Source organism: Perognathus longimembris, chromosome 3, assembly GCF_023159225.1.
Source record: "Perognathus longimembris pacificus isolate PPM17 chromosome 3, ASM2315922v1, whole genome shotgun sequence".
Taxonomy (NCBI): domain Eukaryota; kingdom Metazoa; phylum Chordata; class Mammalia; order Rodentia; family Heteromyidae; genus Perognathus; species Perognathus longimembris.
Genome location: NC_063163.1, coordinates 122698998 through 122724416, shown reverse-complemented (window position 1 = coordinate 122724416; position 25419 = coordinate 122698998). Strand labels below are relative to the sequence as shown.

General features: G+C 52.6%; 1 protein-coding gene across 1 annotated transcript in view; it reads right to left on the bottom strand.

Moving 5' to 3' along the window:
* The window catches only part of Maml2 (mastermind like transcriptional coactivator 2), a 254013-nt gene that overhangs the window by 57214 nt on the left and 171380 nt on the right, over positions 1–25419 (bottom strand). Inside the window, exon 2 of the mRNA XM_048344055.1 lies at positions 1206–2618. Within this exon, the coding sequence (XP_048200012.1) occupies positions 1206–2618 (1413 nt within the window). The remainder of the gene's footprint in view (positions 1–1205; positions 2619–25419) is intronic.

The window sequence follows — 25419 nt, the reverse complement described above, 5'->3', positions numbered from 1 at the left end:
CATTCGCTGGCTGCCTGCCTTCCCAGAAGTTTGAGACAGGGGAGGATTCTAAACCAAATATAGAATCCATTTAAGTTGCCTGGATCCAATGTTAGAAGAAAAAAAAAAGCCCAATTTTATAAGTGGCTGATTACACAGCTCCGAATAAGATCACTCCTTTGGCATGAGCCCTTGCAAACCCCGATCACCCAGTAATTGTCTCTCACCCTTCCGTGACACTGCAAATCAAGAAGGGAAGAAAATTGTATTCAGGGGGTAACCTCATTCCAAGCCTGAAAATATTAACAAGATGAAGCCACTGAAGATATTGTGTAAAATATCAAATACCATTTTTCTCCCAGGCAGCAGAAGAGATGACTTGAAACCATTCCTGACATGAAGCCATAGGGCTACGTTGAATAATTTGATTATGCTGTGTCCAAGATAAGGCATTGTTCCCACTAAGGAAAATGGGGGTGGGGGTGCACAGTCAAGGCAGAGGGTGCGAGAATCTCCCCAAACTCAGGCTCCCCCTGAACACAACTACTCAGGTAAACCTTAAGCAACAGATCAACCACAGAAGCCAAGAGAGCAACCATGTCCAAGGCTAAAAGACCCAGTGAGCAAATCCTACACTAAATCCTATGTTTGACGTCGAGAATGATGAACAGAAAAAGTTCTTTCCTGGTATCTTCATTGAGAGAGCATTAATTGATCAATGTGAGCTGTCTAATTCTCAATCCCTCTCTCACTCATGATTTTGGTCATGAGAAACAGACTCCGGAAGTACTTATTGACTTGACCACCAAACACACTGGACCGACTGACAACTGAATGGGCACCCGTTACGAGTTATAAGGCAACATTTCTGTGTAATAATTAAATATTCTTAATGAGCAAGAACCACGGACCATCCCAAATCTCAGCTTTCACCTTCAGGTGTTCCAAGTGAGCCAGGCCCTACGAGGTCTTCATACGCATCCCTCCAGACCTCCAGATCATAACTGGAGTATTAGAGCAGCCCGCAAGACTGCCAGGTCCTGAGCAGAGGATCAGACCAGTCCTCGAGACCGCCTGGTCCTGACCAGGGCCTCAGACTTGCCCTTCAGACTTCCCGGTCCTGGCCAGGGCGTCAGGTCAGCCCTTGAGCCCGCCCATCCTGACCAGGGCGTCAGAGCCCGCTGAGCCATCTCCGGAAGCCCTGGGTGCAGGGTCGGGAGCCTTACCTGTCTGTGTGGTGGGGTCACTTGACAGCCCAGGCCCGGGACGGGCGGGCTCTGCATTTTCTGAAGCAGGATCTTTTGCTGGAGTGGCAGGGGTGTCCTCAGCAGTGGCTGGCTTGGTGGAGGATGGCTGGCCTGGGGCGCTGGCGGCGGTGGCGGCTGCTGCTGCTGCTGCTGCTGCGTGTAGTGTAGGAGTGAAGGCTTGCTCTGGGAGGGCAGAACAGAAGGCAACTGCTGGTTTGCTTGATCTGAGCTAAAATGGAACAGGGGCTTGGTGCTGCCCGGCCGGGGCTCCAAGGCGTGGTGTGGGCTGTTGATGAAGCTCCGGCCGAGCTCCTGGGGCTTCTGCTGCAGGAGCGCATCCAGGGGCCCTCCCGGGGCCGTGGGGCCGGCTTTGAACAGGTAGTTAGCCATGACTTTTGCCTGGTTGCTGCTCCCAGCTACCCCAGGGATGGGGGAGCCCCGCGGGCTGAACGGCTGCTGACCAAAGGGAGGACTGGGGATTTTCTCTTGCCCAAATGGCCCCGGGGATGGCCCGGCGGAGGAGGGCAAGGCTGGCCAGGTGGGCGGCGGGTGTTGCTGCGTCCGGGCCTGCTGCTGGCGGCTGGCGGCGATCTGCTTGAGCTGCTGGGCGTGGGACAGCTCCTGCCAGCCTGGCAGGGCCCGGCTCGCCCCGGACGCCGTCTGTGCCTGCGCCTGGGCCGGAGGGGCTGCCGGGAGTGGGGAGGCAGTGGACAGGGCAGCGCTGGCCACAGAGAAGGCAGGGCCGGCCGACGGGGGCCTCAGCTGAGGAGAGCTGGAGGGGCCCTGCGTCAGGACTGGCGAGAATTCACTTTTGATCACCATCTTCTCCATGGGCAAGGAGGGCCTGGGTGTGCTTCTCTGGTTTTGTTGGCCCAAGTCAAGGTGAAACGGGTCATCCTGCTTAATGGTGGCATTGATCATGTTCTCCAGCTCCAGGTCACTCATGGGCGGCACAGAGATGTTGGACAGTTCGTTGAAGAGCTCCTGCAGCTCTGGGTCCATCAGCTGCTCACCAGGGTCATCTCCGTACCTGTTAGGGAAAATGCTCTCCTGGATCATTTGTCTGTCCATGTGCTTACTGCAAGAGAGAGCCTCTTGGGGCTCCTTCTTCACCTCCTTTAAGCCCGTGCTAAACAAACTGTTGCCGGGAGAGTGTGCAGGGGGAGGCAGATCGCCGGCCTTCCTCAGGGGCGCCTGGCTCATGGGCATGGCCCCTGCCAGAAGCTGGCTTTGCCCGTCGTTGGCTTGGAGGCCACCTTGTCCCGCAGAAAGGCTCTCCCCAACGCGGATTCTCTTCATATCCAGGAACGAGTTGTCCACAAAGCCATTGGGCCTCTTGTTGCTGGCAGGAGAAAGGCTGACCGCCTGCTTTCTTTTCAAGGAGCCTTGGAGCTGAAGGACAGAACGGGAAGGAAAGAAAACAAGCCATGAGTTGTCAGTGCAGCTGTTAATTAAGAGCATCATAGCTTTGAAATGCTTGTCTGCTTTCACACAGGGAGCAGTGGAAACCAGCCTCACCCAGCCCAGTGTGGCACATAAAGAGGACTCTAGATGCACAAATGGGTGGCACCGAGTGCTTCTGGAGGGACAGGTCACCCGGGCCCGAGGTCACTGCAGTCCCCGTGGCGGGTGTGCACAAGGGAATTATCCACAAACTGAGAGCAGGCTCACTGCCCCAGCATGTGTGCACACACGTGTGCACGTGGGCACACACAGCCCCGGGCAGCTTCTGATGAGCAGCATACAGTGCTCATGCCGTGCTGCATTTAGACACACAGTGCTTCCCAACCATGTGAGCACTGTGTGTCTAAATGCAGCACGGCATGTCCAGTTCCCTTTTCACGTTCAACCTTGACCATCGTGTCCTCTGAGTAGACAGAGCCATTCTGAGGCCTGAGACGTCCTCACCATTCTGTGCCCTTTACACTGCTTTGTGTCTGGGCACACGGCGAGCTGGGTGGCAGGGAATACATGGCTCACATTCGGCCCTGCGCGTCCCTGGCTATTCCCTCAACCTGCAATGTTCATTGGCCGCCCGGTGCCTGAGTGCGTGCTGTGCAGACAGACAGAAGCCATGAGATTATCATTCATCAAATGAGAGTCTAAGCACAGGTTACTTCTGTGGGCTGGGTCTAAATCTTGTAGCCCAAACCCAGGTGTTGAGAGGTGTCGGTGCACAGGTGTTAAGGGCTCAGGCTCCAGGCACGCCGCCGCATTCATTCTAATACCGAGTGCCACGTGAGCGTGGCAGCTTCCGTGCCTGAGTCCCGATGGGCCGAGGGCCTTTAATGGCGGGAAGACAGGACAACGCGTCACGCGTTAGCACCAGGCTCGCTCCAGCCACAACTCACAGAAAAAAGCGCGTGCTACTGCATTCTGCAAGGGCCCCGAGTAGCAGCATGTGGATGTGGCTCATCCACCCAACAAACCGCACTTTTCGCACCTTATGTTACCAAGCAGAGCTTAGGGACATCTCAGTCACACCAAAACATTGGGATACAAGATGAATCATTGGTCTTCTGGAAAACCAAATCGCGCTGTGGCTGCCCAGTGGTCCCAACTCACTAAACACCTCACGTGTGCTCAGACACAGCAGACACACTTCCTCAGTAGGAACTGCTAGCAACTGTCCTCCTGTCTCACGGGTAGCCACTGAAGACTTCCGGGCAGCCCCACCACGAGGACGTCGGTGTGACTGAGGACCCGCCTCCGCGCGGCACTCGGCTTCCCGGAGGCGGCAGGGCGGGAAGCTGGATCGCACAGCCGGGAGGCCCCTGGCGGGGCTTCCCCGAGATCTGCGCGCTGCTCAAGGCCTGTGTCATCTCTACACTGCGTGTTGGAACTGTCTTGGCCCAGGGCCCATCTCATGCGAAGGTCCGGGGGCTCTCAGGGAACGTGAGGAGGCATTGAGAGCGGCCGCGGCCGCGGAGCAGCTCGGGGCTGGCGGGGAGCTTCGGTGTCCCGCGCGGCTGTCCACGCCCGCGTCGGTCATGCCCGTCCTGACCTGCGGTGCGCACGGCGAGGCTGCCCAGCCCCTCTGCGGCTAACTCGCCCGTCCATCCCAGAACAACGTCAGCCAAACCCAACGCTGCCCACCAGACAGCCGTCCTGGGCTCAGGAGGAGCAGGCGCCGCAGGGAAGTTCTTTCACGACTCTTAGAGAACGAAAAGGAAGTGCGTGAGTCCCCTAGGTTCCGGTTATCTCTGTGGACAAGCCCGGCTCTGCCAGGCTCTCCCGGCAGCACAGCTCCGGCCCCTTCCAGGCCACCAGGACGATGAGCGAGCTCAGCCTGGCAACAGCAGTGTCGCTCCTCCAGGGGCCGGGCTGGCGTCAGCTCTGCCCACGGGTAGTCTCCCCCATCCTTACAATTCTACTTTTCTCCAAAGTGGCCCTAGAAACTGGCATTGTTTCTACCCAATCCCCCCTTTGGCAGAGAAAAACTGGTTTGAAGATGGAGTGATTTTTTTCCTAGGCTACGTGCAATGTAAACAGTGGAATGAGGACTGGGCTCTGCTCTGTGGAGCCGACACGGTCCCCAGAGCCGAGGCCACCCTGGCCCCTGCGTGGGGTTGAATCGGCGTCTGACTCTGGCTTGCTGTGCCCCCTGAGGAAGAGCACTCTCTCTCCTCTGTGAATACGTACAGCACAGACATCTCTTGCCCACCCAGAAGCGTGGTGCTGGGTGGCGTCCATCCTGCCTGCGGCGGCATGAGGCCACCAGGAGAACACCAGGGGGACAGGACAGGGGCATGGGGGATCATACCCCCTGAAATCAGGGGTCCACAAAAAGGTACCTGTTTATTTTAAGATGGAAGGAAACAGCAAGGCTTCAAGTTGAGTGTTTTCAGTTGTGAAACTAGCGCACTCATCTTTCTGCCATCCCAGTTGTAGAGCGCGAGGCTGACACATCTTTCAGGGAAGAACACACTCTCAGAGGCCAGCTTTCCCGCTAGGGCCCGTGCGCTGCACACTTGCAGGAGCCTCCTGCCGTGCAGTCGTGGGAGAACTTGACGCCTGAAGGAATTCTGACATTAAGATGACACCGTGGTAGCTGGGGGGGGCTGGCCCAGGCCTGTAGTGTCAGCGCTCAGGGGGCTGAGGAGGTCAGGAGGGCGAAGCCAGCCTTGGTGCTGGAGCAACACAGCAAGCACATGTAGTGTGGACTGCATAGCAGTGGTGTGGAAGGGGGAAGCTGGGTGGGCGGAGTCCACCGTCCTTCTGCGTCCACCATCCTTCTGCGTCCACCGTCCTTCTGCGTCCACCGTCCTTCTGCGTCCACCGTTCTTCTGCGTCCACTGTCCTTTATCCACTGTCCTTCTGCGTCCACTGTCCTTCTGCGTCCACCGTCCTTCTGCGTCCACTGTCCTTCTTTATCCACTGTCCTTCTGCGTCCACCGTCCTTCTGTGTCCACCGTCCTTCTGTGTCCACTGTCCTTCTTTATCCACTGTCCTTCTGTATCCACGGTCCTTCTGTGTCCACTGTCCTTCTGTGTCCACCGTCCTTCTGTGTCCACTGTCCTTCTGTGTCCACTGTCCTTCTGCGTCCACTGTCCTTCTGTGTCCACTGTCCTTCTGTGTCCACTGTCCTTCTGTATCCACTGTCCTTCTGTATCCACGGTCCTTCTGTGTCCACTGTCCTTCTGTGTCCACTGTCCTTCTGTGTCCACTGTCCTTCTGTATCCACTGTCCTTCTGTGTCCACCGTCCTTCTGTTTCCACTGTCCTTCTGTGTCCACTGTCCTTCTGTATCCACTGTCCTTCTGTGTCCACCGTCCTTCTGCACCCACCCCCAGCTGCACTGACTGCCTGGCTGCACCCACTGCCCAGGTTCTTCATTGCTTCCCTGTCAGTGGTCATCTTGCCACATGCCAGTGCTGTTCTGGATGCTGGGACTGGGGGGCTGGGAAAACAGAATGAAGGTGCCCGCCACGAGCGCAGGGCAAGGATGAGGACGGACGGATGGAGGGAGTTGTCATTGGTGGGGATTCGAGTGTCTCCTCTAAGGATTCAGGATATGAAGGGGAAGAGACCAGGTTCTCTCGGCAAATCAAAAACTTTACTACCCACACAGAAAGGGGGCTGAGCCACGTTCTATCAGCATGCCACTGGCGGAAGAGGAAACATGCCAAGGATGAAGCTAGGGTAGGACCTCACGGCTTCCCATCAGCACTGCGTTGCTGTGCCCACACTGCTTCACTTCTTCCATGGACTCCCCCCGCATCACCGCCCCCCCCCCCCCGCCAGCTATTGGAGACCTGCGGTCTCTTCCGGGATAGGTCAGGGGTCACAGGTGGGATAACCCTCCCGAGAACATGTGTGGAGGTAGAAAACGCAGCCCACAGCACCACTGAGACCTGGGTTCCCAGAAAACCCAGCTCCTCTGTAAACAGCTCCACCTTACTCTCCGGAAGGACTGGGAATGCAAACTTCCTGCAGGGACTTGACATGCCATTGCAGCACAACCTCTGGTTCCTGCTTCTTCCCTGTCCCCTCTCTGTCTCCACTGCTGCCCTAGGAACAGGGAATACACCACACAAAGGTGACAGTTTGGTTCGCAGGTCACAGTTCTTTGTCCACAAGTAGATTTCTGACTTCCGGACTCAAGAGGGCATAAGCACAAGCACTGAATTTGCCACCGCAGAGACTGGGTCTTCTCAGTCCTGCCGCGGTCCGTAAGTTTTCCTCAGGTGGTTTTCCTCTTGGCTGACCAGAGACAGGGATGGGGACAGGAACATTAGAACGAGACCAGACACGACAGTCACATAGAGCCTTTGATTGGATTCTGGAAGTAAAATGTCTTAGGTCTTGTACTAGAAATTCTAGCTTAGTATAGTACCAGAAGGTCAGAGCACTTCCCCCATGGTGCCCAGCAGACCGTAAGCAGACTGGAAGCTCCTCACAGGTGGGCACTGGGCCTTATCCTTATACTTCCTTGAGTAGAAGAAATAAAAAGAGATTTATGCAGCTGGCTGGTTGGTTTACTCTGGGTTTTGGTGGTGGTGGTGTATGGATCAGAGTAAGGGAAGTTCAGTACTCACCACAAGGCCCGGCATGTTAATATCACTTAGAAGAATCATTTGTTGATTGACATTCTCACAAAGCTAGATTCTTGCAGCCATTGAGCAGTACAACAATGGTAAGAAGAAGTCTGAGGCCTGTGGGGACCGCTGCCATGCCCAGCTCACCAGCAGTTTAATACTGGCACTAGGGTATTGCCGTGCGGCCCTTTTCCTCCAGGGAAGGTGAAGTCTTGAGACCGTGGGGCACTGGCGGAGGGTTGTGAAGCTCTGGCCGGTCTGCCCGGCCTGGGGGAAAGTGCTGGAACTGGACAGGAGTCAGGGCATATTTTCTGTGCAAATTTCAGAAACTTGTTCCTTCAGGCCTTCAAGGTTTGTGGAGGCTGGTGGGGGCCAGTGAAGAGGGGTGGGGGGAGCCAGGGGGCGGGGGGGGGTTAATGACATGGGGCCACAGGAAATATGTTTGATCCACCTGAAAATTTTATTCCATGACTTTGTTCCCCAAGATCTGGACTCAGAAATGAGATTAGTTTTGTCGGCAAATAGGTATTTTTTTTTTAAAATGAAACCCAAGACAGATTTATATGGGAGCCAGATCACTACAAGTTCTGGATCTATGTAAGAAATGTCAGGATATCTCATGCTCCAAATCTCTTCCCCCTCCCTTGGCTTTCACATCTGGCTTGCAGCAGATTAACTAAAAGACGGAAATTACTCCCGAAGTGCACTCCTCACTGCAGGGAAGAGAACGGTTTGGTGCCATCATCTTCTCGGTGCTGATACTTCTCGCCCTTGCTCTTGGAACGTTTTCCCATCACCCGGCGGCACCACACGGGCCTTGAGGGATGGGGTGTGGGTGGGGCCGCAGAGTGGGAGACAGCCAATGTCAGCAGGACAAACAGGAGGCCGTGGGCTCTACGAAGACCCCGGGATCAAGTGCGGCTCCTGTTCATCCTATAAACCTAACCTGTCCTGCCCCTTTGCAGCCACGCCTCAGGGTTTTAGCGGAGCATGTAAGGCCCAGCAATGTTCCAGGCTCGGACGGGGCCCCCTTGCTGGAAGCTTCTTGTCCGCAGGAGATGGACCTGACCCTGAGTCTGACTGACAGATACTTCCCTCTGCCACCCAGCCTGGCCTATGTGCCAGGCCAGAAACAGACACAGTGAAAACTACAAAACCATGTTATCTCTTCATCAGTAAAATTGGAATTTATTCACTCAATCACTTACATGCTTAGTATCAACATATAGTTGATACATGTGTCTACACATAGAGTTGATGCTAGGAGCAGGTGATAATAAAGAAGGCTCTAGAACATTGCTTAAATATTACTCTTACATAGAGGGGAAGGGAAACATGCTCAAAGCAGAAATATATAACTATTTAGAGATGTCACAGTAAAAACCCATTTACTTATATAATTACTGTGCCTTGATGATAAGAAATATCACTCTTAATATATGTTAGAACAAACAGCAAAAAAAAAAAAAACCAAAAACAAAAACGGATTTTCCAGTCTGAAAACAAAGCGAAGCACAATAATCCTGTGCCATCCTTGCTCTGCAGAGATGTCTGTGGAATGAGGGTTTTGTAGGGAAGGACCAGGCCTGGGAAAGCCAGGAAAGGAATTCACAACTCCTGCAATCAAGTACAGCTTAAACAGTCTAATGTCCTCCTGGTGCCCAGCAAGTGTGGAATGTTGAGAGTCAATTGAAAAGTTCCAAGTGGAGCTACTGTTTCACTGTCTCCCACTTTAGAGAGCGCGTCTGCGGAGTGCACCCCGATAAGCAATGCTGTCATCCGCCTGCCTGCACGCTTAGTCCCCCATAGCTGCTGGCCTGCAAGCCAGGGCCCACGGGCTGCTCAAGACCCACCCTTTGTGTTGAACTCGGAAAAGAACATAACATTCTATTAAAGCCTGGGGGGAAAACCAGTTGCTTTGTGCATGAGATACTTTAACCATGACTCACTTTTTGCCTGAAATATATCTAAATGAGTCCAAAGTAAATGTGATGTCTACAGCGCTGGCAGTGCTCTCGAAATCTCTAAATGTCCTCCTTGGCAGGAGGCACGATGCATTAAGTGTCATTAATCAGCCGGTTCTCTCTCCCCGGAGCTGGAACGCGTTCTGTAAAGGCCCTGCTCACTCACCACCCTGCTTTCCCTCCTCTACTGACTTTAGCTCTTTGTTCTTGGTAGTTGGCTCAGGTGTGTGGAGACATGCACCTGCTCGGTTCTCCTCCACTCTGCCCTTGCACAGGGAGGGCTCTCTGCCTGCCCGCAATGTCCCTCTGGGAAGCCCCTGCCTGGTCTGGGCCTCCCACGAGCCACTGCTTGGGTGCCTCTGTTCCTCAGCTTGTAGTCACAAACCGCGTGTCCTTTGTAAGACACAGAGCTGACTCTTTGCGGTCTTTGTCCATTTGCAGAGCATAGGCACTGAGGAAAGATGAGCAGTCTTGGAGGTGTAGAACTGGAAGGGAAGTGCCAAGATGCTGTCGCTGGTGAGAACAAGACTCATTTCACAGCGGCTGGGGATATGGCCTAGTGGCAAGAGTGCTGGCCTCGTATACATGAGGCCCTGGGTTCAATTCCCCAGCACCACATATACAGAAAATGGCCAGAAGTGGCGCTGTGGCTCAAGTGACAGAGTGCTAGCCTTGAGCAAAAAGAAGCCAGGGACAGTGCTCAGGCCCTGAGTCCAAGGCCCAGGACTGGCAAAAAACAAAACAAAAAAAGACTCATTCCACAGCGATGGCCAACGTGAGCATCAGCAAAACCCGCATGACAGAGAAAGTGTGCTATTGACGATTTGGGGTTCGAACTTGGCCACGAATGTGCTCCATTTGTTCAGAAACTAGCAGGAGACACAGCTGCCCTTCGCTCCATGGTGCTGCTCCCTCTCTGCCATCAGTGGCTTGCTGGGCTTGTGTGGGCACTGCAGGTCCCTGCCCGGCCACGTCCCTTCTCCCTGCTCCCCTTCCTCCTTTGCTGTCAGCTTCTTTCTGCTGTAGGTGCAGGGAGCTATTGCGTATCCTCCAACCACATTCTGAGAACCTCATGCCATACCTGTCTCTCTCTGCCCCTAAGCTCAGAGCAACACATTTTTGTTTCTTTGTTTTAAATGGTAAACATGAAAACGATGATCTGGGTTCCATGTCTTTTGTGCTTATTGTTCACTGGCTGGCACATATACCCCCTCCTCTAAATTCTTCCTCCTTGGCAGCTCCTTCTCCTTACATCAACCTGCGCTGGCTCTAGTGCAGACTTTTCATGACCACCTATTTTCCCCTTCTGTTTTCTGTCACAAGTTCTTGGCTATTTCTTTTCTAGTACTCATTGTAATTTCCAAAAAAAATTATTAATTAGCTTCCAAATTTTAAGTTTCTCCTGTGTTATAAAATAACCTCTAGGGAGAGACTTGTCTTGTTAATCATTGTATCATGTGCTTAGTATAATTCAGATGAATATAAAAGTAAAAAGATGGTTTAGAGCAAATGGAACATCTAGGAGAACACACTGAGAGGCTTAAGTTTTCCAGAGGTATATGGAGAGGTATTTTTGCTTTCTATTTTGCTCATGTCTGTTTTCTAGTTTTTCCATATTGAATCTATATTACCTGTATAATTGAGATTTCAGTGAACTTTTAGTCACTATGTCTGCCACTGATTTTTCTTTTCTTTTTTTAAATTCTTGTTACCTCCTCCCTCATTCCCCCTCCCCCTCCCTCTCTCCCTTTCCCCCCAGGAGATGTATAATTAGTTTGCACCAAATGGTTTTGTAAGTATGGCTTTTGCTTTCATTTGTCTTTTTATCCATTGTCTCTCAATTTTGATATTCTCTTTCTCTTCCCTAGTTCTAATAGACATATATACAGTATCCAGGGTACTCAGATGAGATACAGTGATAGTGGGGGTGCAACCACAGGAAGTGAACTCAAGAGAAACAACAACAACAAAAAGGGTACGGTTTCACATGGCATGTTGAAAATAATTACAGCAATGAAATAACACTTGTTTCCATAACGTAGAGTTCATTTCACTTAGCATCATCTTATGTGTTCATAAGGGCATAGCTATTGGGCTCTTGTGATCCTCTGCTGTGACTAGCCTAAACCTGTGCTGATTATTCCCTATGAGGGAGACCACAGAGTCCATGTTTCTTTGGGTCTGGCTCACTTCACTTAGTATATTTTTTTCCAGGTCCTTCCATTTCCTTACAAATGGGGCAATGCCATTCTTTCTGATAGAGGCACAGAATTCCATTGTGTATATGTGCCACATTTTCCTGATCCACTCATCTACTGAGAGGCATCTGGATTGGTTCCATATTTTAGCAATGACAAATTGTGCTGCGATAAACATAGTTGTGCTGGTAGCTTTCGTGTGGTCTTGCTTGTAATCTTTTGGGTAGATGGCCAAAAGTGGGGCTGCTGGGTCATAGGGGAGCTCTATGTTTAGCCTTCTGAGGAACCTCCATACCACTTTCCAGAGTGCCACTGATTTTTCTAAGACTTGACTGCACATTTCCAAGTAAAAAGTGCTTGATCTAGAATATGCCATTTCCTCACCTCCAGGAGACGGGGTCAAGTTGGACATCTGACTCAAATTGAACTTTTAAATGCTCTTCAGATAATCCAAAATGGAAGCAAGACCTATTCCGCTGTATTCATAAGCACTGGAAATGAGAAGTGGGGAAGGTCGCCTCCAGTGGGGTGGTCCTTAGCCGTGTCCCACGAGAGCTGGGACAGGCAGGTCTGCGAGAGGTAGGAGGAACAAAGCTGATACAGAGGGAAGCCAGGAGGAGGAACTGGATTGAAAGAAGGAGAGGGGAGGGCAATAGTGGGAGAGCAGGAGTGAGAAAGGGAAGGAGGGGGAGAGAGAGAACAAAGGAGGGAAAGAGAGAAAGAGGGAGGGGAGGGGTTCTAAAGCTTTCCAATACCTGGTTTCAGTATTTTGCAAAATTCATTTTCTTCCCAGAAATTGTCTGGTGACCTTCTCACATGCAACACTTTTGTTCTTGTTGTTCAAGAGACTTTAGGAATAGTCCTATTGTTGTAATAAACAAGTCCCAATCAAAACAAAGATGTCACAAAGCCAGTAATTACATTTGAAGTTTTTATGAGACCCAGGCGTATTTTTGCCTGGAGTGATTACAACTGGAAAGCTGAAGTAAGGCTTAGTGTACGCATTTATTCTGGTCTAACTCAGTTTTCCCCATGTGGTCATCACTGTGGGTTTTCCACATCCTTTATGAAAGAAGGATTAATGCGTCAAAACTAACGGCTGTGGGTCCACGGCAGCAGAACTCCAGCAGGGTTGCCACCGTCCACCCTGTTTCCGCACGGACACCCTGGGGAGTTGAGGGCACATTCCCACCCATTCTGCCCCAAAGCACAAGGACAGTCTGGGAGAAAGGCTTCCATGTTTGGACAGGCTGGCACTGCAGCGTGTTAACTGGCTTTTACGCAATCACCTGGGGACAGAGGCAGCGGGGCCTTGTAAGAGGAGCCGCCCAAAGGAATGGCCATCACACAGGAACGCGTGGCAGGATGGAGAAGGGAGCTGGGCAAAACACCCCAGCGCCAAGCTGCCCCTTTGATGTTCCTGGCACTGCTGTCATTGTTGTTTTGAAACTTTTGAAGAAATCTTTTTCTTATAGCAACTGTATCTAGGGTCTGTGTTGAGGGTTGCTGTGTATTTTCCCTGGTCTGCAGTATGGAACGCCCAGGCAGAGTCTCCAGGTGCCCAGTTCGCTCCAGTCTGTTCATTTTCCCATCAAAGACTAATCGGAGGGGAACTTGCCTAACTAGCTCTGTGAAACATGAAGAGGTTTACAAAGATATTTGGTTATAGTTGAATTAAAAAACCACAAACAGCCCAGCAAATTGCACTCCGGGGTGCTTAGCCCTTTTATATCAGAAAATGAGAATTTGTAAGAGCAGATAGAAAAGTTCCCTCTGCTTTCCAAGAAGGCCTGAACACAGATTCTTCAACTCAGCTTATGTTAAAGTCTCACTATTCGTCATTCATTTATAGGAAGTGTTTTTTGATTATTCAAATGACACTAACAGACAATAAAGCCCTCATATTGTTAGCAGCTCACTACTCCGTGATGTCCTACAGCAGGGCCTGCCTTCCCTTTGAACTAGCTTGCTCAGCCCAATAATCGCACAACTGAGATGCCTTCTCCATCTGACAGACTAACTCTTCACGTGTGGCCACACTCTTTGAAGAGGAAGAACAACCACTTATATTGGAAAGGAAAACTTGTAACAAGCCAAAACTGTGAATTAACTGGTAATTCTCCCTGTCAAAGCAATCTGCCCTCGTGCACTGTGAACAGCTGCTTCCCAGAACACACGCTGTCCTCAAAACCAGTCTTTAACCCAGAATGTTTGAGTTCTTTTCTGTAAATACGATGATCAATGTTGATGCATCATGTCTCATCATCATCATCGTCGTCGTCATCGTCATCGTCGAGACAGAGAGAGGGGAGAGAGAGCACAAGCGAGAGAGTTCTAGACAGCTCGAGCCCGGGGTATCTGTCACTGGTCCCTGAGCTGCCCACCTGTCATGGATAGGCCTGAGATGACAGGACATGTAAGAATGTTACATTGCCTGATGATGCTTAGAGTATTAAGTGTACAGTCTTAACTCAGGAATCTCCTCATCCTCAAAAGTATTACCGCTGCTTAGTCCTTCTGCCTTCTAGACACAACATGGGACAGAGTTAAACCAAGGAAAACCCCCAACTTCAGCCTTGTAGATTGCTTTAACCCAAGAGGTGAGTTCAGCAGGGCCAATGCCATAAGAACTTTGGCCCCCACCTCCAGGATTCCCTTCCTCACTGAACCTGCCTGACAATGGAACCTATGTCCGCTAGTCAATTGTAGAAACGAGGATTCTTCCTTGCCCATGGCCTCTGCACCGTCATGTCCTCACTGATGCCAGCAGAAACTCAAAGAGAAGGCTTTTCCCTGACCATCAACATCCAATCCCAGCTCAAACCATTCCTTGGAGCTTCCGGGTGGACACAGCTCCGCCTTAGCCACTCCACCCACCCAGGGCCTCGTCTCCTTGTTAATTTAGTGATACTGAGATTCTGTTATTACACCTGTTTTAGTTCCCCAACACAGATTATACAGATCATTTTGTGTCTCCAGTATATTATAGTGGTTTAGACCCCAAACTGCTCCATCACGGCCTGCATTTAACTCTACTCCATGAGATAAAAGCCACTTGGTCATCGACCTAGTTCCTCTGAGCCTCCGTGCAAATGTCACTGTCCGTGAGGGAAGAAGAGGTTAGGAACCAGACACCACAAGAAGTTCAAGACTCATCACACAGGGGAGTGTGAGACAGGGAAAGGAGTCAGGACCAAATCCAGATTTCTGGATTGGCGACTGGATAATGATGGAGCCATCGACAAGAGAAGGACCATGTTTCATGGTGAGGGAGGTGGCAGGAGGCAAACCAGGGACTCAAGTTTGGGCACGTCGAACGTGAGGTGTTTGTGGGGCACGTGAGTGTGGACCACCCCTGGCTAGCTAAATATCCAGGAAGGTAAGTCCGCAGAGAGATGTGGGCTCCTTAGAGTGGGTGGAGATACACAGAAACACCGGTTGAGGGTGCGACTGTGGTTGTGAGTGGCCAAGAAGACAAGCGAGGAGACGAGGAGAGGATGGGGTGTGCGGGACTATCAGCATTCGAGACTGAGGAGGAGGAGGATGGAGGGGGAGGGGGTTTAGGCGGCAGGGAGATCCTGGAGAGAAGAAGGGTGCGGAGGAGGGAGCTGCGGCCTCCTCCGGCGTGGCGGAGGCCATGTCTGCTCAGTGTGATGGTGGCTGGCGGGTGGGGGGAGGGGAGTGTCAAGCTGAAAGATGTGAAGGCAAAAGTGGGAGGCCAACCGAGGAAAGCAAAGCGGTGTCCTATTCTCCCAGACAGCTTGACTGAGGAAAGGAGAGGGGGCCGCACCTAGAGGAGTTACAGGGGTAACTGCCGCTTCGAGCACTTGGTTGTTGTTTGGGGATTTGTTGTTTTGTTTTGATGCCTGTCCTAGGGCTTTCACTCAAGGCCTGGACTCTGTCCTGAGCCTCTTTGTGCTCAAGGCTAGTACGCATCCACTTTAGCCATAGCATCACTTCCAGCTTCTCCTGAGTGGTTTACTGGAGATAAGAGTCTCATGGAGTTTCCTGCCTGGGCTGGCTTCCAACTGCCAGCCTCCCATCTCAGCCTCCTGAGAAGTGGGATCACGGGTGTGAGCACCGGTCGGTGTCCAGCTTCCGGCAGTTCTTAATCACCCCTGCAGCGTGGAGGATTGCCTCCTCATGTCTAAGTTATCCACCGGCCCCCTTCACTTTCTTCAGTATTGTCTTCCTCCTCTCTGTCTGCCCCATTGAGGGGTACAGAGAGGCTCACATTCCTGATTCAAATGCTAAGTGGAAGGTGTAGTGTTTGCCTCTTCCTTCCCGAGTGGAAAAGGAACGTCGGCGCATGGAAAGGGAGCCAGGCCGCTGGGCACACAGACGGCGGGAAAGGCCGAGAGGGCACTCAGGCGGGCTGGTGGTGGGTTTTATGTCCAAATGAACATGGAGAGGTGGGAAAGTCCTGTGGAGGGAGTTTAAAAAAGAGATGGACAGCGTGGGTTGTTTCTGTGAGATTTCTAGGAGCGTACAGATGATCAGAAATCTAAGGATACGAGAAGCTCATTTAAAACAGCACCTCACTTGTTCTTGATAACTGAAGGTATTTCAAAGCATCAAGACTGGATGTAATCGCTTGCTCAATTAAGGTCACCTAGAGAATTGCTTCTGACCAATCAGCTTCGTGCTCCCAAATAGGAACGATCTAATGAGGTTTTATCTTTCGGCTGCCTATCATCATGTTTTGTCAAGCCTACCATTTTCTCCATCAAAGAAACGATGCCAGAGTCGTGGAACAGAGGGGTGAGGACTGAGGAGGGAGACAAGCACCATCCGGAGCGCATCCGCACTGCGTGAGATCACGGAACCAGCAGATCTTTCTTTCTTACTATTTGCATTTAATTTTTTTTCAGTATCATTTAGCAACATTCTTTTTTCTCTCTATGAAGTCTAGTGTTACAAGTGCCTTTTTCTTCCTCTTTATTACTTTCAGCAGTAAAAAAGAAACATTTTTTTCTCCTATTGACCTTTACCTGTTCCTAGGAAATGCATGGCTTTATGACAGGCGCCAACGTGGCGGTGCGCAGACGCGATTCATCTCTGCACACAGCAGGGTGTGCGCATGCACCCACGCCAGCGTGGCCCTCACCCATTGTCTGACCTCTTTCAACTCCACTGAAGTCTCACAAATCACGGTTGGGAATTCACCTGGCTTTCCCTGCCGTGAGGACTGACACAGCTGACATCAAGTTGCTAAAACCAGGGCTCTGTAAAGGAAATAGCCCTTTTCTCCACTGGAGGAACACATGAAAAGATGCAAAGGCGAGGTGTCTTCCTCAGACTCTGCAGATGCCTAACCTCTCAGGGCTTGAGAGACACGTGCTGGACATCTCCTCCCTAATTAAGAACAGAAAGCCCTTGGAGAAGAATAGGAGCATTTGATGTTCACATTAACACATTGTCCTGGGAATTCAGAGCCCCCAGCTTGAGAAGCCCAATCCAAATCATAAGAAATCATCCACACACATCTTCCCCTGAGGCCGAGGGGGCCTGGGTCTGCCGGCTACTGGGAGGAAGACCATCTGATCCGTTATGCGTTCTCGCGTGCCCATTCACAAGGGGAGGGGTTGTCTTCCTTCACAGAGTTACTATAGCAGCAGCCGCCGATCACGAAGCTGTCTTACTCAAGTACCGGGGTTGCTATGAAGCAGAGTCCTGTGCCGCACGGAGGGCAGCGCAGCGGTGGAACTCCGTCTCTCCGCTGCAAAGGTAGCCCAATGGCCGCCGCAGTGATTTTGGAAGGTGGAGATGGAAACATTCTTAGGAGCTGCGGCAGGGCAGGGCGTCGGCCCGCAACACAGCCGTGAAAGCAATGGCACTGCGAGGGGGCACGGGTTGGGCAATGCCCGCGGGGCAGGCTCAGGCCTTCGGGAGGGGCAGAAGCTGCGGTTTCCCTCATGGCTCACAGCTGGGCTGTGTGCGGGCGGCAGGAACGAGTGTTCATTCCTGCCTTTCTCTGGTACCAGCGGGGAGGCAGGTTCCCACGGCCGGGGCCAGCCCACCACTGTCCTCCAGGCCAGCCTAAGAGCCTGAGCTGTCAGGTGCGTGCCTCAGTTTACCTCAGGTATCACCCGCAGCATGCATGCATGCATCCTGACACTATCACAGTTCATGGGACCTGGGGAGCAAATGGGAGGGAGGTGGCCATCATAGCACTAAGGAGACTGCTTCCCTTCCGCCCCGCTCCCAGGCACCAAGCAGCCTCTGGCCTTCCTCTTCCGTCCACCCCCTTTGCTGGCCAGCGCTTCCTCCTGCAATGCTGGCCTTAGAGAACAACCAGCATTGCATTCATTGTTCCTGTGGTGGAGGAAGCATGTCTGATCTAACAGAGAGTAATCTGCAAGAGAAGGAAAAGGGGCAGCAAGGGAGAGTGTGAAATGCGCTGGGTCAGCTGAGGAGCACCCTCTCTGTGGGTTTGTCAGCTCAATGGAAGCTCTGTCCTCGGTATGGGGACCCATTCTGCATTTGAGTCATGGAAAACCAGAGAGCAGTAGGCAAAAATATGCTTGGTCTCATCTTGGGTGAACAGTCAGAATTCAACTTACATTTTGCAGTGCAAAAACAAGCACAGTTTTTTTTTCTAGAAGATAAATGAGAAGGAGGAAGAGAGTAGAACACAATAGAAAAGTCTTTAAAAGAAAAGCACTTTGTGCTTTCTTTTCAATGACATTTAATCACAGTGTTCAAAGGGAAATGCACTGTGCCCGAGTTTCTATGAGGAGAATGCCACTGTCCAGCATTGTTTTATTCCAGACCATTAGCTTCTCTGGGTCTGTAGTTTCAAGTTCTTTCCATGTATATCCAGACACAGTAACTCGTTTTACCACAAGAACCTCATCGTATCCAGTGCAAATTCTGAGCCTGACGATGCATCTTAACTGTCAGTCTTCTACCAGCACCCCCACCCCCTGCCCCAGCGGGTTCGCTGCCAAGCTGTTGTGCGGCTTTAGACAGAGTCACTCAGGCACACCAAACAGCCTTCACTCTGCTCCCAACTCTTCCTCGCCCTGTTATTTGAACAAAGATAACCTGTTCCTTGTGGTTTGCATTTGAGCTGTGAAGCGAGCAAAACTTGAGCACTCACAGGCTACAGTGAGCCACAAAAACCTGAGGACTCGCAGGTTAGGCTCAGGGCCCCGGCTCTAGGGAGTGAACCCTTCTTCACCTCAAGGCCCCCTGAAGGGGTGGTGATGCCACAGACAGACACTGGCAAGCTCCACGGAGCCCAGGACCACGGAGCGGCTGACGGCCGTCCTGTGAGCATACAATGCTTCATTCATCCAGGAGAGAGGGCGTTTGCAGTCACCACTGAGGGCGGTGTCAGAAACATCTAGAAAATGAGAGATTAAATACTTGAGGAAATTCTGCTCTAGGAAATTGGTAGACCATCTCTAGTGTTGTAGGAATTGACAAGAATAATAACAAAAGGGAATTGTGCCTTCGGAGGGAAATCCGGCCTTTTCTCAGACTTTGCCAGGGGGCAAGAGTTATTCCAAACTGAGTGCTGCAGCAATTCCTGGAGCGGAAGCCGAGTCCAGCCCATACACAGGTCATCTGCTAGACCCTCGCTCTCCCCTCTCATCTCCTCCAACACAGAACCTCTGTTCCGAACAAACTCACGCCAACCACCCGACGTGTTCTCCCCTTCCACCCAGCACTCAGCTCCCTGCACCTTGCCTCACGTCTGTGGCCGGCTGGGTTGCTGAGAGAGCCTGCACTATTTCCAACCATGGAGAAGTCAAACGGAAAGGCTCCCTGTGCAAGGGAACAGAGAGCGGCCCCTGAGGAGAGCTCCCCTCTCGGCTGGGCTCCTCTGGGCGGCAGCGGAGCGGAGGGTGTCCTCCTTAGGACACGTCCTGAGCTGCATGCACAGTGAGGGATGAGAACACCAAGGCTGTTAAGGCAGAGAAGGAGACGGGGGAGGGGAGAGGCCAGCGGAGGGCCACGGGGGGTTACAACTTTTTTAAATGGGACTAAGCAGATAAGAGGAGGGCATGACAAAGGCAAGTGAATATGGAGGTAAATGAGGAGGGATTTGAAAAAATATGGAAGTCAATAAGGCATGGGTATAAGGCTAGGCCTGCAGCTTCCATAACTGGGCTACTGCCACAGCTGGACGTGGCGTTGAACGTAACACGCCGGGCTGGTCAGGACGCAGAGACGGTCGGCCTGGGTATGGTACCAGGAATTAAAGGGGCAAAGAAGCAAGCAGAAACACTACCCTGTCACCGCCCTCAGAAAGCCCAGGTCACACAATAGTTAAAAATTATATAGAGAAAACAGTGAATGCATTTTGCAGTCAAGAAACAGCAGAATTTACGATGAGAGGCCTAGAAAAGACCTAAGAAATAATTTGGTCCAGGACAATGCCTTTTACCAGGTGACTTCAATTCATCTCAAGGGGACTTCTCTTCTTCAACAGATCCAAGCCTTCCACAACCACCTTCATTACAGCAAGAAATGATTTTGATGGCTTAAAACCGTCATCCCATCTAACAGAACCAACACCCACTAAACCTACAATTGTGAGACACTGGGCCTGTGTCACTACAGATGCAAAGGGGAGTCAGGTAAGATTTGTGTTTAAGATGGTCTAGTAGGGAAGCACAGTGGGGAATGGTATGGCCTTTAAGCTTCTGGAGGGAAGGCACGTGTGTTCTGATCTTGAAATACCCAGGCCCTAGCACCCTGGAAGAATCTAGTAGATTTGTCAAATGGAGAAAAGAGAAAACAATATGAAAGGTAGATTCGTAATGAATAAATAGCAATCTTCTGAATCCCACAGAGTGAAGAGTCAGGGAACAAGTCAGAAAAACAGCCTGCCTCTTGCCTGCTCTGCAGTGGACAGTCCCTCTTGGCTCTTGCTCAGATCCGCTGTAGATCCTCTAGCTAGCTACTCGTCTTCCCAACCAACCCTGTCCCTGATCACAGAACCTTGTTTGTTTCTGTCAACTCGGTCATAATTTATAACGATGTTATTTATTTGAATGTTTGTTGTGTCTCTGCTCCTGCCAGAACGCACATCCCAGCAGAAGATGGAGCACAGCGGAAGTCTGTACTCGCTGCCGCGCCCCTTTCCACCCCTCATAGTTCCATGCCGATGGCATGCGCTTGGTACTTATTTGCTGAGGACTTACCATGTAATTTACCCGGAGTTGCTGCAGGATCAACGGGACAGAGCTCCTGAATAGAGTCACCGAGACCGCAGTCCGGTGTCCTACGCACACCTGAGGGTCAGGGGTCATCTGCACACACTCACTGCACTGAGGATGGGTGAGTCCCTTCTGTGTGCTCCAGGGTAAAGCCAGAAGCTCAGAGATCTGCGCATCTCTATAGATCACACATGCCTGGAGACACTTGCCTCCTCCGTTCTCCTGTTGTAAGCCTCCCTTCTGGCCCTTAAGCGCTTTGGTTCCACCCTGCATCTAATTGCTTTTGGATAATTATGTCATTAACTGTTTGTAATGAATAATAAAAATAAATCACATTTGTGGAGAGCAGTGGAGCAAGGTGCCAAGGTGAGCAATTTCCATCTCCTTTCTCTTCCTTCTCTGTCCTCATTCGTCCCTCCTCCAATCTTCTGAATTAGAATTTCAGCCGAGTGGGGGCCAGGAACTCGAGTATTCAAGGGTCTCTGGTGACCGTGATCAGTGGGGTTTGCAAATCACTGGCCTGGAGGACCGGATACTCAGAGACTTGAGAGAAACTGGAGAAGGAAGTGAAGCTAATTACAAAGAGCGTGTGTTTACTTAGTTCCTGCTTCCAAATTGCTCAGAAGATTGTGTCTTGCTCTCCTCAGTAATTCTAGGGCAAGTGCTGTGAGCTCAAACCTGTGAGATTGGAAAGAGGTGCAGGAAGCCTTCTGGGAGGGAGCCGGATTTGTGTGGAATGAGGAAATACACATGTGAAGGCAGCCAGAGCGTGTGTGTGTGGGGGGGGGGTAGCTCAGGTGCTAATCACATCCCAGACAACGTCTACGTGGAGAGGGAGGACAGGAGGACAGGTGCCCTCCGTGCGAGCCCTGGGGGCCAGCGCCGCGCCGTCCTCATCAGCGGTGAAGAGGACTCGAGGCACCAAGCCCCTGGGACAGCCTGGGTCTGCATGTCCCCCCGAGCACCAGGGAATCATCCTCACCGAAGGGTAGCAGGGGTCAGGGCCCCAGCGTGGACAGGGAACACTGGGAGTCACCCTCACTGACAGGCAGTGGACAGGGAACACCGGGAGTCACCCTCACTGACAGGCAGTGGACAGGGAACACCGGGAGTCACCCTCACTGACAGGCAGTGGACCCCGGGCCCCAGCGTGGACAGGGAACACCGGGAGTCACCCTCACTGACAGGCAGTAGACAGGGAACACCGGGAGTCACCCTCACTGACAGGCAGTGGACCCCCGGGCCCCAGCATGGCAGAGCTCAACAGACTGTCATAGACATCGGGCATCTTCACTATAGTGTTTCCGTTTGTATACAGGAGTTGGCCAATACTTGTTACAAGGGAGGCCATGCAAGGCCTTCCTATTAGCAGGAAGGGAAGGTGTCCAGTGTGTATTAGTAGCTAGGGGTCAAGAGGCACGTAACAGCCATGTATGTTGGTGCCCTATGCCAAAACCACCAATAATGATCATCAAAGATCTCAGCCACGCGGTCACAGTCCCTCCCCACCCCACCCCCGCCCCCACGGCGGTGTAACGAGAACAGTCATCGGTGCCTTGTAGTCTCTCGGCAGTGAGACATTATTCTTGGAAAAATAAAGAACAGAAGAGACTGAAGAAGAAAGATGAGAAACCCAGGCACGAAGGTGTCCAGCCCGTTTCTGTGGGCAATGACTTTGCAAACAGCTCCGTGCCTGTGAAGGTCGGCCAGGGAGACCGTGCGGGTTGCCCACTCTCTCCAGAAGTAAGACACAGCCATGCCTTAGCCTTCTAACTGGCTCTGAGACACGATTCCCAGCAAAGAGGAAGAAAATCTGTGTATGTCTTCTCGGATCTGCTCGATGCTTCCTGCTCTCAGCTGGATCTGCAGCCGGTGGGTGCACTGTGCGCTGGTTGGCGGGTGCAGTCCGGAACGGAGAGGGGCGCCGAACAGACAGGCACGGACAACTGCAGGTCCTCCTGCCCGGCTTAGGCACACGTCTGCTTGCTCTTGTCCAGGGAAGGCAGGAGCCATGCGATCTCCACTGCCATCAACACCAGCACCCGCAGGCTTTTATCTCTCACAGAGGACCCTGGAGAACCCAGGGCGTCACAGTGGAATTCTGTGTGGCTCAAGGGATGGGAGCCACAGGTGGCAGCCGGGGGTGGGGTGGGAGGTGGGGTAGAAGCGATGCCATTCTTTGCAAGCTGTCTTGTGCTCAGAAAGCTCTGTGTGAGAGAGCAGGAGCCAGGCAGGGTGGGGCAGAGGAAAGCAGGCTGCGGAGCTGCCGCGGGTGGCGCCCGAGGCCCACGGGCAGAGTGAGCGGCCAGGACATCCACAGGAGGCCAGCCCCACGTGGGCTGCCCGGTCCACCCGTCACCAGCCCTGGCTGCGCAGGCCGGTGCAGGCGCCAGCTACAGAACCACCGCGGGAGGGCTGGGGTCCTCTGCCTCGCTCGAGCTGCTGGCCCCAGGCCCCCTCCCCGTCATGCAGCCGCCAAGGGCAGGAACCATGCAGTCCGTAAAGGACGTCCTGGGACTTGGCTGAGATAGGGCAGGAGGAGGCACCGTCTTCTGCCCTGGAAGCCATGCTTCTACCTGCCTCTGCCCGCCCCTGCCTGCCCCTGCCCCCTGCCCCCACTGCCGGCCCCTGCCTGCCCCTGGCCCCTGGCCGATCATTATCATCACCATGAACACTATCAACACCAACGTCGTCATGACTACCACCACCACATCCTCATCATTATCATTGTCACCATGCTTCTATTTAAATTCAACACGTGTGTATGTGTGCACCTATCTAGATGAGCGAAAGCATGCACTCAGCAACAGGACAGGAGAGGGGGAGAGAAGGAAGGTCATAGGTCAAAGAAATATCAGGAGAGGTCAATGTCGAACCAGAAATCAAATGCTAAACATTTCACATTTCTGAAAGAAGCTGCTGTGTATTCTTAAGCTCAGCTGTGTCTTTCCTAGACAGCCTCAGCTCTGGCTTTCTTTGCTTCTGTTTCCTGGAAGAATGGGCAGAGGCTGTACTCATTGGCACCTGTCCTAGTGGGATGGCACCCAGGCCCAGAGTTCAAGCCCCAGAATCGGCAAACACACAAGGTTCTCGTGCCATACGTGAGGCGGGCCGAGAGCGGGCCAGGCCTTGAAGGCCCTCTGGGCCCTCTAGGGGGGCAGGGGGGCACCGGGTGCCCAGGGACGGTGCTCATCTGCAAAGGCAGGGGTGTGGGGCTCCGCGGCGGCGGTGAGAGGTGGGTAGCACGGCCAGGGAAGTCCCTGCGAAGCCCGCTCCTCAGCTCTCGCTGCCTCCCGTTGTCCCCTGTGCCAAACAGGATCATCACACCCTCTGCTCCTTAGCCCTCTGGAAAGGTGCAGCCTGAGAGGTGAGGACCGAGGGACACGGGCCCCGAGCCACGCCGAGGACCGAGCCACGCCGGCGGCGCCCCTCGCCTGCTGTCTGGAAGGCGAGGGAGTTGACTCCAACAGCTCGCAAGGAAATCACGCTCCAGGCGGGCCAGTAGGCTAAGACCATGGCTCTCACCCACGGCGCCATGTCAGTGTTCCTGCAGGTTCCTGCAGGCTCAGCACGCGGCCGCTGGGCTTCCCGCCGAAGAGGACCGGCAGGCAGGAGCCGCTCTCCCTGGGGCCACGCCACGGGGAAGGCAGCTGCCGTGGGGGCCCCGCTGAGCCGTAAACATGGCAGTCTCCACGGAAATCCCCTCCAGAGCCCACCGGGCACTTTCAGTCAGTGCCAAATAACTCGCTGCTTAATTGAAGTTAATGAAATTATCAAAAGAGTAAAGAAAAAGAAAATAAGGTTAATATGGATATATTTAAATATACCTAAGTGACCAGCTGTCTCGATGGGGCCCTTACTGGCTGGAGATTCTGCAGTGTGGCTAGACATCTGGAGGGAAGGTTAGAGTAAAAACACACTTGGATCTTGGCATGGGTGACTGCCTTCGGATCCGGCCCTCACGCACAGCTTCTGTTCAGGGCTGTGAAAATGAACCTGACCTTTGTTCACCCTCAGCTTCCTTTCCTCTGACTCCCATGGGAGTGTGTCCCCCATTTCCACCGGAGGCGGGTGCAGGGCAGCAGCGGGGGCAAGGCCACCCAGCCGTGCGGGGAGGGAGACTGCATCCCAGAAAGCATCTCCAGTTCCGTGCTGCCCACGGTCATCTGGGGCTCTGCCCACCCTCCTCGGCAGGGCCGGGGCTGGGCCTGAGAGGCCGCCCATTGTGTCTGTGGAGCTCCTGAAATCACCAGCCACATCTCTCCTGTCTGCGTGAGCCACCGACGTGCAACTTAGAATTCGCTGATAGCCTCCCACTCGTCGGACACACCTGCCAGCGCCCCAGCCTCCTCCAAGACTTTGTGTGGGCCTGCACTTCCACTTTACAATGGCTGCAACTCACAACCAAGCAAAGAGTTCCATAAGCCAACAAGTGCAGAATTCAAGTGTGGAATTAGGGCAATGCTTCACTCAAAATAGCATTTGATCCTTAATCTTAGACAATGAGTAAAGCACCAATCCAACATAAACCACCAACTCAAGGCAAATCAAAGTTCCACTGATATGTGGTATTCACTGAAACCATACTAAGTACAAAGTCCAAGAAGTTAGCCTTTTGGCAGGAAATCAGGAAAAAATTAATGTGCGGGAGCTGGGAATATGGCCTAGTGGCAAGAGCGCTTGCCTCCTACACATGAAGCCCTGGGTTCAATTCCCCAGCACCACATATACAGAAAATGGCCAGAAGTGTCGCTGTGGCTCAAGTGGCAGAGTGCTAGCCTGGAGCGGGAAGAAGCCAGGGACAGTGCTCAGGCCCTGAGTCCA